We start from the raw sequence: 15,407 nt of genomic DNA, 5'->3' as shown, positions 1-15,407 counted from the left end.
TATTGATGTAGATGTTTCAAGGATAGCGACTTTAAAGGCTTAACAATTTTGTTGTTTTGATGAAAATAAACTGAGTGTTTTTCAAGATTGCCAATGGCTCAATGGTTTAAGGCAGGGTGTACTATTGTGATACCCAAAAAGGTGGCGAGTTCAAATCCCGGCCAGTCCACCGAGCCATTGGCAATCTTTTTTATGTATAAAATAACGTTAGCCTAAGAGATCAGTGTTAGTTGGTGAACAAGCGTCAGTCATGAATGACGCCTTTTTTTTAACTCTAGCGTCTAATACGTGTCTAGATATATATCCAAACAATACTCAGTCAAGTTTTAAAAATTATTTGCATCAGCCCCTTAACTTGACTAGTGATTATGAAGTTGGGTTGGCGGAAATCATATTTCCAAATCATATTCATAAGCGAAGAGTTTAACAAGTTTGAAATTCAGGTTGTAAGTGACCCAAACCGTGACAACTATGCAGCTGTTAGAGAGCCTGTTGAATATCAAAAAATAGAGATACCTGTCAATCGTTATACCAAGACCAAAGAGTACGAACTGCCCCAAAATTTTGTCGAGCTGTTAAATGATGATGTAGACAGTCATCCGTATTTAAAAGGCAAATTATCTTTTAAATTAGTGAATAAATATAAAGACGGGGCCCTGGGAAAACAGTTAGATACAAACTTTCCCGTTTACCTGCAAGTTTTAGGAGAGGAAAACATACGGTTCAAAATACCAGCTGATTCCCCCTTGACCACGCTATTTGAATTTAAAGAGAATAATTACGAAGATGTTCCCTATATATCCAAATATCCTGTATCAAAGCATGCTAAAAATATAAGTTTAAATTACACTAATAATTACGTGGAAATCGAAATTGATAATGTTGGAGATAGTTTTAAAAAAAAATTTGATTACAAGTACATTCCCAAGGCCGCCATTAAACGTAAAACAAACTACGAAGTTCCGCCAATAAGAAAAAAGCCTCAGCCGGAATATAGGCCTGTACCGCCATCTATACCTATTTTACCGCGAACTACGCCTTTTCTTCCGATACCTATTGCTACGACTGAACCCGTAGTATTTGTACAACCACAGCCATCCAAAATAACCCCTCCCCCACCACCACCCAAAATAACTATTCCAAAACAAACCTCTCCAAAGCCTTATTATCCAACATATTCAGGGCCTGACCCCTCTAAAACGCCAGCTTCAGGTAAACAGTTACCTCCAAATTCGACTAAACCGATACCTCCAAGTTCAAATAAGCCGATACCTCCAAGTTCGGATAAACTAATACCTCCGAGCTCAACTAATTCAGCCGCTACTACAACGATTAATTCAGCATCTACCACAACAACTAAACCAACATCTACTACAACAACAACAACTAGGCCAACCCCGTCTACTTCAGATCCCTTAAAGATTCTGACTACAGACCCACCAAAGGCTGAATTACCGAAGCCAAAGCCGGAGCCAACGAAGTCCGAACTACCAAAACCAAAGGCTGAATTACCGAAGCCAAAGCCGGAGCCAACGAAGTCCGAACTACCAAAACCAAAGGCTGAATTACCGAAGCCAAAGCCGGAGCCAGATCCCCTGAAACTTCCGGATTCCCCCAAAATTCCAGCTCCGGACCCATATAAGCCTGATCTATCAAAACAAGAGGCCCCGAAACCCTCTACCTTCGAACCACTGACGCCGACCCCCTCACCAACAGAGGTTGAGGAAATATATATATTTCCAGACCCCTCAAAACCTGACTTACCGAAACCCGACTCACCGAAACCCGACTTACCGAACCCCGACCTATCGAAACCCGACCTATCCAAGCCTGATCTCTCAAAATCTCCAGACTCTACAACATCCTCTACTTTTGAGCTACCCGTATTACCGACCCCCTCCCCACCATCGGTTGATGAAAAACCCTTGTTTCCGCAGCCGGTTGATCCGCCAAAGAAAACACCCGAGCCGATTATCTCTGAAAAGCCTAAGCAAATTAACCCCGAAGATTATGATAACTATAAATTATTGTTCTTACCGCAAACTTTTAGAGCCAGTAAAACGCCAGAGAAAAACGCCGAAGGGCTTTATCGAGCCGTAACGCGTACTTTAGAAAAATTAGTATTTAAAAAAATTGAAGTAACATATCACACTATAGATAATCGGGGTGATGCTATCATGTATAATTTTAAAACACCGGAATGGGTGGAAATTAAATTTTCTCCCCAACTAGCTAAATTGCTCGATCTTGACCCCAATAAATACTACACAGGACGCAATCAATCTGGTCCTTTGAGGATGACGGTACAAGAATATACCATAAACGAAAACAATGCGTATCTAGAATATCGAGTCAATAGAACCATAAAGCGCTATACCCCTTGGGAAGAACCGTGGCTTTATTTCTTTTTTAAAATGTCAGGCGAGTTTAGATCGACAGATGATTACAAGATTTATGAAGATATTGCCGAAAACCTACAAATAACTGCGCGCAATTTTGACCCTCTAAGATTGCAACAGGCCGAATTTAGCGTTATTAAACAAGGAGCGGAGCATTATTTTAGAGTCCATTGTCCGGCAAAAATTGAGATGCTCTTCCCAAAAGAATTGCGTGATATATTAAATTTAGAAGCTGAATACGTTGGTGGGACGTTTCTATCCACTAAACCTTTAGAGCGTAATTTTACGCATTTCAAAACAACTAATGACACATTTGTCAATTATCGCGTTCATGACTCGCTAATGTATCTATTTACTAAGACCAGTTTCACAAAAATCAAAATACCCGCGGGCGAATATACCTGCGATTTGACGGCGACCGGGGCCGTAATTCCCTTCTCTTTACACTTAAAAATTATAAATCAGTTATTGGGTGTTCAAGAATATATGCCCCGCCAGTATTTTAAAATGTACATTCTCAAAACGGAAACGGAAAATAGATACTATGTTCGTCTCGAAATAGAACCAGGTGTTCGCGTCTCGGTAGCTGGACCAATGGCCAAGTTATTTAACATTCCCGAAGAGGGAGAATTTTTTCAACATAGTCACTCGGGAGTAGCTTTGGTAAATCCCCGATTAAGATCAATGACCCTGACAGCTAATAATAATTTTTGGACTAGCGAATACGATGTTGATAGATTTCCAGAAGATCCCGACTATGCTGACCAACCGTATGTACCCGGATCTCAAGGCAAACGAGTTGACAATTACGCGTGCGAGATACCTCCCGGGGTTTGTTATCATATTAGCGATGTTTTAAGTGCTATGAGCGAAGCCATGTCCCCGGCGCATAGGAAAAGTCTGAAATTTACGCAGAATGTCGACGGAACCGTGACGGTTTCAAAACTGAACGATACGGTCTCAATTTTGTTTCCCAAAACAACACCCGGAAGAGGCCTGGGACGATTGCTAGGTTTTAGTAGTAATCAGTTGGATCGGTATCTCAATAACGAGACTTCGGAGTATCCCGCTGATATCATGAGAGGCGTCGATGCCATGTTTGTTTATACCAATATTATCCGTCAACAAGTGGTGGGTGGTGGTCAAGCCCCTCTGCTACGTTTCATAAAAATGCCAGCTTTTTCGCTACTAGACGAAGAGAACCAGGAAATATTTAATAATATCGATTTTATCCAATTTCAACTAGCGATATACAAGAAATTGAAATTGAATTGAAATCCGATTACGGGGAAAATATCCCGTTTAATTTAGGCAAAGTATATATTAAACTGTTTTTTAGGCGTCGACGTCAATAGAACTTGAGCAATGGTGCCTAATAGATACACTCTGTATTTCCAAAGAGGATCCTCCCTTCCGGCTTTACACGCAAACGTTTTCCAATCGGGGGGTCGTTTTAGTGTCGGCGGTATTTTCAATTCTTTATTGCGCAAAATTACACCCTTTATTAGGCCGGCCATTAATACTTTAGCGTCCGAAGCTGTTGGGTTAACGAGTAGAGTAATTAGCGATGCACAAAACCCCGGAATATCGTCTCGAGAATCGATTAAACGAAATGTCAAACAATCTATAAATTCCCTACTACATAAAGGCGTGGACCGGTTCGTCAACACTCAGAGCGGGACGGGCCGAAAACGAAAGAGGACTGCTAAAACAAGCCGGAGCAAACGTGTTAAGCGACGCACTAAACGCGATTTTCTAGACTAAACATGTCGACCTACGAAAGTGTTCTATCCGATTTTGAAATATTTGAAAAGCCAGTGGTGAATAATAATATTGTGGGGACTAAAACGACTGCTCATTATCCAATTGCCCCACTAACTAATGCTAAATATGTAGAATTTATCATTCCTCCCTCAAACAATTATCATGATTTGACTAAAACTCTTTTGAGATTAAAATTTCGCGTTTTACACGAGGACGGCACGGCCGTTCCAGATGCGGAAAAGAAAGTCTCGGTAACAAATTTAATAATTGCCTCGCTATTTTGTCAAGTAGAATTATTTCTTAATGGCGTCGCTGTCCAACAACCTAATAATATGTACCCATATATGGCCTATTTTAAAATACTTTTAAATTATGGACAAACGGCGGCCAATTCCTGGTTAACTTCTATGTTATATTATTTGGATACCATTATCGATCCGGCGACGGCTTTAGAAGACGCCAATATTAACAAAGAAGATAATGGTATTGGTCGTCGCGCTAAACGCGTGGCAAAATCAAAGACATGCGATGTAATTGGCGAATTATTTCTGGATATGTTCAAAACGCCCAAAATTCTTACTAGATAATATCGAGGTGCGAATTAGACTTCATCGAAGCTCCACGGATTTCGCTATTATTCACAATGAAACGGGCAAAAAGTATAAGATTGATTTAACGGAATGCACCTTGTTTACGCGCGAAATTGAGGTTAATCCCGAACTGCAACTAGCTCACGCTCAGATGTTAAACTCGGGAATAAACGCTCGCTACGAAGTAAACTCTATTGTTATGAAAAATTTCTTAATAACCACCGGAACGCAAGATTTTATTAGGGACAGCCTGTTTACGGGGCAATTACCCTCGCGAACTGTCGTGGCTTTCGTTACTAATAAAAAATTTGTAGGGGAAGCAACTTCCAACCCCCTGGATCTCCAACATTTCAAACTCGATTTCATGCAATTCTCTTTAAATTCTCAAAATTATCCTGATATTCCCTTTACGCCTAATTTTGACGACGATCAATACGTTAGATGTTACAATTCTTTATTCGAGGGTCTCGAGATATTAGGTCTTGACCGGGGAAATATAATTTCTTACGATTTATATAAGAAGGGCTTTTTTGTCGTTGTTTTTGATTTGAGTAGAGAACATCTCGCGTCGTTAGGTTTAAATTCCATGCCCCAGACTGGTAACTTGCGGTTATCGTTAAGATTTAGCTCTCCGCTAACCGAAAACGTCACGTGTATTGTCATGGCCGAATTTCCAAACATCAATTAATAATATCTAAAAACAGAGAAATAATTTATAATCACCCCAACGTATAAAAGACTAAAACTTTATAAATACAATATCAGTCGCGAGCCAATATGCACCCAGTACACACCGTCACGCCAAAGCTCGACATTTGCGTCATTGAGTCAATTGAACCTAAAATATTAATTCAAAGATCGGATACGCGTACAAAAACTATATTAAAACCTAACGCCTGGTACGCTTTGTTTCGGTTTCAAAATGAACTCACGTCCTTTTTTGACGGAAAAATACCTCGCTATCATATTTGGTTGCCCGTCAAAGAGCGCCTCAAGCTGGAATGCTTCGTCAACTCGAAAGATGAACGTATAATCGATCTTCGATACTATGAACGAGGCAGCGGCAGTCGTTATTTCCTGAACTTTAGCACCAGCGAAGGATTCAGCCTGAACAAAACAGGATGGCAGACATTGATTGATTTAAAGCCGCTGATTGACGAGGATCTCAAAGCTAAAGGGATAGCTGTCTGTCGCATGCGCGAATTAATTTTAAACGAGCTCACTACCACTTTGTTTGACGTCACTTCCACTTGCGCCAACGTCGAGTGTCGAAAACAAATATGCCACTCTCAAAGCTGCTCGGAATTTGACACAAATTTCAGCGATCGAGTCGAACGTAATTTGCACGAAGCGCTGCCTCAATTGGATCGTGAGAAAATTTTGCATCAATTTGAGACTGAACACGGATGGATCGAGGATCAAGAGGATATTTACGCTTATTTTGTCAACAGTTTTGCCGATTTAAAGAATGCCTTGATTTATGGCTATTAAAATGTACTGATATAGCGTATTTGTTTAACTGATATTGTTTTTATAAAATACCTTTGTGTGTATTAAATAAAGTTGTTTATTGGGAAACCATTTAGTCGTTATTTATACTTGTTGAGACATGGACGCTAAAATTAGAAAAATTTATTACGACGTGGCTAATCCGGCCGCCTATGGGTCGCTAGCGAGGTTACAAAAGGCCTTACCGCACGTGCCAAAAGCAAAATTAGTCGCCTTTCTCGAGAAACAACCGGCCTACACGAAACATCGTTTTAGACGCTTCCGATTCAAAACCAACCAGGTGTACGCTTCGAGCATGGACGATGTTTTTCAAGCTGATTTGTTGGATCTACCGAAATTGAAACGTTTTAATAAAAATGTTCGCTATGTTTTGTGCGTCATTGACGTCTTAAGCCGCTACGGATGGACAATACCTCTTAGAAACAAAACATCTGGCGAGGTTATCGAAGCTTTTAAAAAAATATTTCGAGAGAGGATCCCTTTAAAAATATACACTGACTTTGGTGGGGAATTTAGTTCGCGCAACTTTGCTTCCTTCTTGAAACGGCACAATGTGCAAATACATTTTGCCCGGAGTCAGCATAAGGCCAGTCTAGCGGAACGCTTTATTAGAACAATTAAGGAACAAATTACCCGGGTTATTACAGCCACAGGGAATAAAAATTACGTTAAATATTTACCTTTAATTACTCAAGCCTATAATGAACGGGTTCATTCAACTACTGGAATTGCACCGGCTCATGTTAATATAGATAACGAGTCAATCATTTGGAATAAACTGTACGGGAAATCAAACGGCATTAATCGATACGCACCGAGGCTTAAAGTTGGTGATCACGTGCGTCTCTCTATAGCTAGTCGGGTATTTAGAAAAATTAGCTCGGGTGGCACATTTACTGACGAAATATTTCGCGTTGTTGACGTCATACCCAGGTCACCACCCGTCTATCGCGTAGCGGATTTAAAGGGGGAGCAAATTTTGGGTGTTTTCTACGGCGCCGAACTACAAAAAGTCTCGTTACCTGAGACGGGCCTTGTCAAGAATAAATTATGAACACTTCGCAAATAAACGCTCTTTTAACTTGCGACAAAAGAACGCGACCCTACTATTTAGGATGCTTCCCCGTAAATAAACTCCCAGCACATCCTAAAAGGCCCAAATTTTGCTTTATATTCAATAACGAAGCAGCTGGAGAGGCTGGAGAACATTGGATAGCATGCTTTTCTAACAATGACACGGTAGAAATGTTTTGCACTTACGGAAAGTCGCCGCGATACTATAAAGTTAATTTAAAACGATACGGGAAACGAGTTGTTTACAATAAACAACAAATTCAACATCCATTTTTTCAACTGTGCGGTCTGCATTGTAGTCTGTACCTAGCGCTCCGTTGCGAGGGCGTGGCTAGACAGACGATATTAGACGCTATTTACGCTGATAACCTTAAACTTAACGACTATGTCGCCTTATTATATTTATCTTTACATTTAAAAAAACATGTACACAGATATTGTTCACAATAAAACCATTTTTTATTTGTCTTAATATTACATTTAATCAATATCACGCCATTTATGGTGTTTAGCTCTTCGTTCGTTAGATGGCACTACTGGACCGAGATTTTGAAGTTCGTCTTTCTTTTTCCGAGGTTTTTTCTGTTTTTTCTTGTTCTTCTGTTTAGCGGAGGCCGTCTCAAACAGGTTTTCCAAGTCCGTTAAATTGTCCCCGTTTGCCTCCGCTAAATTCTCTTGTTCATCGACAATTTCTTCTTGAAAAGCGTCCGGATTTGCATAACCGACAGCCCCTTCTTCTAGCTCTCTTTTTGGCGTAAAAAATGTGTTTTGCAAACGATTTGCAAGAACTTCGGCCTGCCGTTTCACCATATCTCCAACATAGGTCGGCCCATATTGCTGGTAAAAATCTTCTCGTGTTGGTGTCCCCGCAGCCGTTTCACTTTTAAAAACCTTTTGCCGAGGCTCGGTTCGTTTAGGCGTAGTAAAAGAACTGCCCGATGCGCTTGTTGTCGGTGATGACGTGGCATAGTTCGGCCATGACAATTGTTTTTTTCGCGGGGGCATTTTAGGGGTGACCGGTAATGGCGGCGTGGGGACATTGGACATTGTTTGTGTTACGACCTCAAATTTAGGTAAAGGAATTTGTTTCTCGATACTTAAATATTTCTTAAAAGCGTCTAAATATTTATATAATTTATCGTAGGCATTCAATGGCGATTTTAAAATATCCTCAATCTCTCGGTCCAAGACCGAGTGTTCTTGGGCAGCTGTTGAAGTTACTGCGCTAGCGGGCACAAGCACCATTTGTTTCATAGTTTAGCAGCTATGGCTTGGACAATTGAAGGCAAAATTGCTGCAAGTAGCGTCGTAAGAAAGCCACCTGATTGCTGCAACAACAGCTTTTTTTTGCTTTTCTGCGACAAGGTACTTGATCCGAGTTGTCTAATAATTTTCTTGTACTTTGCTAGCTTTTTCTTACGGTCTTTACTCAAATAAATGCCCCCGCCCTTTAAATTCTTACAAATTGTCTGAATGCTCTTTAATTGGGGCGTGCTACTATTGTTTAAGAGGGTTCGCCGTTGTTTACAGCTAGTTTGACGCAAACTTTGTAAATAAGGGACAAATTTGGCAAACTTTGTCGAGGGACGGGCTACGACGAGTCGGGAGCGTTTTCCTGATCGATGTTTAACGCGCGGGGCCATTATTCAAATGACAATTAAATTTAATCTACATAGACATACATAGGTGATTCGTGAGGTAGAACACGCGACCTTAATCGTAAATTTTCCGGAGTTTCTTGTTTTAAATCAATTAACAAATAACTATAGGGTTCTTTAGTGGCTAGTCTGTACGCATCCGTAATTCGTCTCGGGTTATCTGGACTTATTTGTTGCGCTAAATATCTAATAGAGGCAACATCTCGAGGATTTTTCATTATTATAAAATAGGAAGAGTTTTGAGAAATTATCCGCGATTGGCTACCCTTGGGAAACAGTTGTTGAGTAATAATAATGACCGTATACCCTAAATGATGCGACGTCACGCACACTAAATCGGCAATATGTGCTTGCTTAAATAATTGACTAGCTAAGTCGTCTAGTATCAAGTAGGAATCGCGATTCATTTCCCAAAAGTCTGGATCAGCCGTTGGCAATCCTTGAATAAATTGAATTCCCGGAATCAATTGTTTCAATTTTTCGTAGTTTGGCTGCCAGGCCGCGTAGCAATAAATAACCTTTTTATGCGGTGGGTCAAACATAAGCTGATGATTTTGCAATAAGTTACTTAAAAGAAAACTCTTCCCCGCTTGCGTTGGCCCCACGATTAGAAACTGAGCGGGTGTTTGGAACTTTAAAAAATGTGAGACTGACTCGGTTGGATTCATCTTGATTAATAAACATTTTTATTTTAATTAACAGTTTATATATATATATATATATATATATATATAATCAAAAATACAATTAACCCAAAGACCCTTAATAAACACAAATTAGAAAATATTTCAACAATATTAACGAAGCCCTTTTACCCAAAAAAAAATTCCCCTATGAAGTAATTGTTTTTTTAAAAAGTTTCTCTTCTAATTCCAGACAACGCTGGCGGAAGCGTTGGGCGTTGAGGAGGTTAAAGTTGACGCGCGACTCGGAGGGTGGTAAGATGTAAACACGCACTACTGTAGCGAACACGACGGATGGATGCGCACGCGCACTTTTTCGGTTCCCGACCGCTCTTCGTTGGTGGTTGGGCATGTCTGAACCAGATGGTCGCAAACATCCGTGCCATCGTTGGTTGGGAAGTCGGGAAACCCTTGCCGCAGTGGTTTGTTGTTGCACGGCTTTTTGGAAACCATCGCGCACGATGGACTGTGCTTGCGGTGCTCCCTGGATGGACTGTCCGTGCAACGCCACTGATACAAGGTGATGCCGCAAAAGGCGCATCGCGTCGTCTGTGTTTCTACATCTGCAAGATAGAAACCGGCTTTGGCCAGGGCTTCGATGGGAACGCAAGATTCCCACAAGCCCTCGAACGTATGTCTTCGCCTAGCCTCGTAATTCATGCGCGAGAGATGTTGAGGCGGATGCTGACTCTTTAAAACCGTACGGTCGACTGGTTCTCAAATCCGCGTTCAACACTCTTTTGTCCGAGGTTCGGCGAAACTTCTTGGTGAGCTTAACGGTCTCCAACTGCAGCTTGTATTTATCCCGTTTAAAATTAAAGGGGACATTGACTATAACTTCCTTTTCCGGATTCATCGCCACACTTTCAAAGGTTTCAAAGTCAATTTTTTCCAAATTTTCTCGATTTAAAGTTAGGCCTTTAATTTTTTTGACTTCTTTTCCTTTGCTAGTGCGAAACGAGTAACTTTTGGCACCGGTACTACAAAAGGAAGTTATATAATCACCGCCGAGTTCATCCGCCCAGCAACCAATATGGTTGCCAGTTGGAATGTCAAATTTTCCCGGTAGATGGCGGTAGATTATTGAGTCAGTGTCACAATACAAAGCTGCACGGTCTAATTGAAGCAGCATCTTGTTCAATTCGAGTCGCCCGTAGCACGAGACGAAGCTCCCCACGATGGCCGAACCCAGTTTGTAATCCGAAACGTAATCGCTTTTGGCCTTATACGATAAGAGAGCGATTGAATCTGTGATTGGCCGTAAGTCGACTAATTCCAGAGTGTAATCGCTCGCGTATCGTATTAATTCGTAATAGTTGTTGATAAAGATGCTGCGAATCTTTCCCGTATTTAACGCCATGCGACCCCAAAGAGAATTTAAATTAATTTTTGCGATATTACGCAGGGAGGGATTTGATTGAATATCCGCCACCGTCAGAGAAAGCTTTTCATTCCGGTTTATATCGGCGATATACGCTTCTTTTTGCAGAGGCGTTTGCGCATGAGCGGGAAATCCGGAATTCTTCACTTTCAAGGCGATAAAATCAGTCATGTACTGCGAGAAGAAGTATTCCTTTTTGGGATAGTGGTACACCTCGAATATATCGAGGAGTTTATAACCATGTTCCAAAGCGGCATAGACTTCAACCGTTGGCCAGACTGATTCGAAAGCCCGTTCATTAACAGTGTGATCGCAGGTTTCCGCTCGCAATTCTAAACACGTGCGACAAAGGGCGTAAGCTAATTTACCACCGCTGCGAAAGGGAATTAGGGGGATGTGAAGATCTTGGGGGGCCAGCAAACGGCAACTCATAACACCAAAATACCACCCCGGCGATTTGTCAAAATCTCTGTTATAGATAATGGGATGGCCGCTAGGGTAGGGAAAATCGCGACAGACTTTCGGATACAGAGAAATAATATCCTTGTAGAAAATTTTCTCCTCGCCTTGCACGTGGCAGTTGAGAACAAAATTTTCCGTTCGTCCCCCATAGAGAGCGCTACGAGCTGATATTTGAGGTCGAAAAGTTAAACTTTTGCAGAAAGCCTTAGCTTCGGCGTTTTCTTTTAAAAGCTTAACAAATTGACACTCAAAAATCGATGTGTACTCGTAGCCGGGCATCTGCTCTTTAATGAACAACTCTCTATCTAGAGTTCGCTCGTACAAAATCTGTTGCTGGCCTTGAGTTGGGTATTGTAGACATTTAGTTTTTGACATGGACAACCGTGATAGTAGCAACCGTGGAAATCAAAAATTTTGGGTGGAGTTTCGCTATAGCCGTCGACTAAATAGCGACCCACGCGATACTCGCCCCCGTAGCTTAAAGCCGTGCGCAATTTTATATTTTCCGTTTTCTCCACCCAAGCGAGATATTTTAAGCTAATTTGACTATGATTAAATTTTGCGTTATAGCCGTTAGACGGAACAATACCCATGCTGTAAGGTTTATAATAGTTGTTAAGATAAATAGTGGTTAGAGCACCCGCCAAAGTGATATTTTTTAAGCAGAAAGGGTCTAATTTGGTTAGATCTAAGTAAATTTTTCTAAAAGCTTCGACGCCTTGTCTCAGGACTCGGACATCTTGAATGCAATATTTAATAAGCTCCTCTTTGTTATTGTAAATAGATCCTTCCATTGACGCGTACCAAGCTTGAAAATCTCGATAATCATTGGCCTTCATTTGAGCTACGTTAAAGTACGAAGCTTCAGGGATGACGCCAATGTAATTGAGATTTTCTTCGGTATGAAAATCAAATGGAAAGAATCCTTTTGCCACATCGCCGAGGCTAAACATGCTGGTGAAATTACGCAGAGGCTGACTAATATAGTTATAGCTATCGAGGAATCTAATTTGCGGTCCCTCGAGATGAATCATGAGAATTTTACTGCCGTCAAAAATAACGGCAGGGGTGACGTGTCTATGCACTAAAGCGTTAAGAATTAAGAAGTTATCAAAAGCTTTCGCGTAATGAGCTACGACTTGCGTGTTAGTAAAGCGCGGTCGGTACGTTTTACGTTTTTGTCCAGTCAAAACTACCTGCTCTACGCTAAATAAATAATTTAAAAATTGCTCGACGCAATTGGCGCCGTAAAAAATTTTGGTTTCAAAGCCAGCTTCAGTTTCTACGTCGCACACTAGTAAAATGGGGACGTGGATATTATTTCTGAGAATAGTCTCAATGTCGTAATAAATAAACCGTGAGGCTTTCATTTTGGTTTCCAAAGGCATAACAAAATGCTCGCCAGGCGGATGAACTATTTTACATTGAGAGCATTCGGGATTGCAGTCGTGATCCTCGCCCATCAGCCGCCCACACTCTAAACATCGTTTTTGACTATCGCAGGTGCCATTAAGTAAATGAGTTTCGTAGCAGGGGCCCGGGAAAAAGTAGCGGTGGCATTCGTCGCAGCGTTTTAACGCCTCCTCGCTGGTTGAATGAAAAGCTTCTCCTTGGCAACGGAAACAGATATAGGGTTTCGTATCCTCGGGGCATTTATGCTCTTTTAACAATTCACGTTTGTAAAAAGATTTTAAGCATAAATCGCAAGAGGTACAACCGCCCATCATGCCGTGCCAAGTTTTCGCGGGGTGGATATGATCGCCAATTTTCAAGAGATAAATAAATTTAGGAGCTTGGGGTCCTTTGAAAAATATGGTAAAATTATTCGCAGCATCAACGATTACGATTCGATAATGGGGAGTTAAATAATTTTGAAATTTTTGAATATCCTCTAGAGTGACGAACCCTTCGGGGACTCCGGCTTTTCGGTGTAAGATTTTTGCAATATTACCTTGAAGGTCACTATTGCGTCTCAGTTTGTCAAAATTGTTCCGATTAAAGGGAGGACCTTGCTTATTTTGTTGATAAAAATTGCGATCGGCCATCTCTTTACCCAGAACTAAACTTCGAGCAAAACAGAGATTATCATTGTTCTCCATAAAAATAAACTGGTTATTTTGTTTAACAAAATAATCCAAATTAACCAAAGTTCTATTTTTAATGGATTTGTAATAAGTCCCTATATTCGCATCGAGGTTTAAAAAAATTATGTCAAACTGAAAATCTTCCCCATTAAAGACAAAGTCTCGACTAGATTGCGTCACTCTATAGATGGTCCGCATAATTCGCTTACTGGTGAATTTATCAATTTTTATAAATTTAATATTAACGGGGGTCGTCAATCCGGGGGAGCTTAAAACAAATCGAACCCGATTATACCCGGGATTCTCGGTTACTAATTTGCGAATAACTTCGTCGAGAATTTTTCGAAAAATTCGAAAAAAATCTCGCGTTGGGATATCATCCAAATTTTTAAAAGCTATTCGCAAATCGATTTGTTTACAATGCCATTTGCGACTCGTTTTGTCTAGCTGCCGCTCAATTGTGTAGTACCGGTTTACCTGCACGTTTTCTTCTCCCTCACTACCCTCCGAGTCACTCCCGCTACTACTGTCGCTGCTCATTTTTTGAATTTCTATCAGAAATAAGAAATTAGAAAAAAAACTTGGCTTGCAAATTCATTGCTAAATATATACGTACTTTGCTGGGAGGCTGCTGCTTAGCTTCCTCGTCCTGCTTTACAACCTCCACCAGCTTCTTGAAGGCGTTAAGGAATTTAACGCCTTCTTTGTTGTTTTTTTTTAAAACTATTTTCAGTCTTTTGTGGTTACACTCCCAGACCTTATCAGGCTGGGAGTTTCTAATATCGAAAAATTTATAGACTGCCGCGTCTATAAAGTAATCCCCTTGGCGTGGGGGGACTTTAGTTTCGTAGTACTGCCCTTCCTTTCTAACGCGAAAGGAGCCCTCAATACCACTGGACCCGACAATATTTTTCTGCAGGACGTCCTGCACAAAGCTTTCGTCGTCCGAGTCCAGCAGTATTTCGAGGGGTTCTGGCTTCAAGAACTGGGTGATGGTTCTTTTTCCACTGCTGGTAGAAGGGGCTGGAAAATTTTCTTGCGACGACGGCGGTGAATTAAGGAGCGATTGTGATAGAGACTGCGATTCTTGATACTTGTTCATGGTGGCAAGTTAGATTGTGAAAATACAATGCCGATGCTGCAGCTTTTATACCAAAATCTCAGGGCCATTTTTTTAGAATACAGGCCCAGATATGGTTTTTTTTTTATAAAACCACCTTATTTTACTTTTATTAAGTGTATCAACAAGCGATTTGTTAATTTAACCTTAAATGCATTTTTTATTGACGAGTTGATACTGGAGATTATGAAGGATATTAGCGTAGATACGCATATAAAAAACACCTATATAGTTTAATATTAATATACGTTTATTCATATTTAAATCATGTTAAAAATAATTTTACTTCCTTCCAAAATAATTACTTTTAACCTTCATCAAAAAATTTTCCTATAAGGAAATTTCATGCATATTATTCAAATTATATTATTCACATCACGCCCAGACAGGCTCAAACAAACTTTGCAGACCCATAAAAAAAAAACCTGCCCCCCTCGGCCTTCTGTCAAGGTAACTCCTTCTTAACCTTCGCGCATAAATTTTTTCTATCATACGATCTTATTTGAATTATTTAAAACACGCCTAGACAACTCTTTGCATATGGAAAATAAAACCTAGACCTCGGAGATATTTCTCATTCTATGAATATATACCTAATTAACTTTTTTCCTTATTATCGAAAAAATAGTTTCTTAAGAATCTTGAAAGCTAGAGACTATTAGATCTAACCTCCATAATTTACT

The 15,407-nt window shown here is 40.5% G+C and overlaps 1 protein-coding gene across 1 annotated transcript; it reads right to left on the bottom strand.

Annotated features, from left to right (window-relative positions):
* Positions 1-764: 764 nt before the first annotated feature.
* LOC149664091 (uncharacterized) lies at positions 765-14,706 on the bottom strand. Its single transcript, XM_089841997.1, has 4 exons — positions 14,217-14,706; positions 14,105-14,155; positions 1,786-1,986; positions 765-1,755 (listed from the first exon to the last, which is right to left on the bottom strand). Exons 1-4 carry the CDS (start codon positions 14,704-14,706, stop codon positions 1,166-1,168), a joined length of 1,332 nt encoding a protein of 443 aa, XP_089698123.1. The 3' UTR covers positions 765-1,165.
* Between the last annotated feature and the right edge of the window lie 701 nt (positions 14,707-15,407).

Source organism: Phalangium opilio, unplaced genomic scaffold, assembly GCF_054372755.1.
Source record: "Phalangium opilio isolate 3A_F unplaced genomic scaffold, DU_Popi_V2 ptg000061l_1, whole genome shotgun sequence".
NCBI classification, from domain to species: Eukaryota; Metazoa; Arthropoda; class Arachnida; order Opiliones; family Phalangiidae; genus Phalangium; species Phalangium opilio.
This window is presented reverse-complemented; position numbering and strand designations above follow the sequence as displayed.

What these genes read in the sequence shown, in the direction of transcription:
- LOC149664091 (XM_089841997.1), bottom strand. Translation starts at nt 14,706, where the DNA reads ATGAACAAGTATCAAGAATCGCAGTCTCTATCACAATCGCTCCTTAAT. An exon ending in GCAGCCTCCCAGCAAAGTAC is followed by an intron (nt 14,156 to 14,216) that starts GTATATATTTAG and finishes TATTTCTGATAG; the next exon opens with AAATTCAAAAAATGAGCAGC. An exon ending in CGGGAGTGACTCGGAGGGTA is followed by an intron (nt 1,987 to 14,104) that starts GTGAGGGAGAAG and finishes TAATTTGCTTAG; the next exon opens with GCTTTTCAGAGATAATCGGC.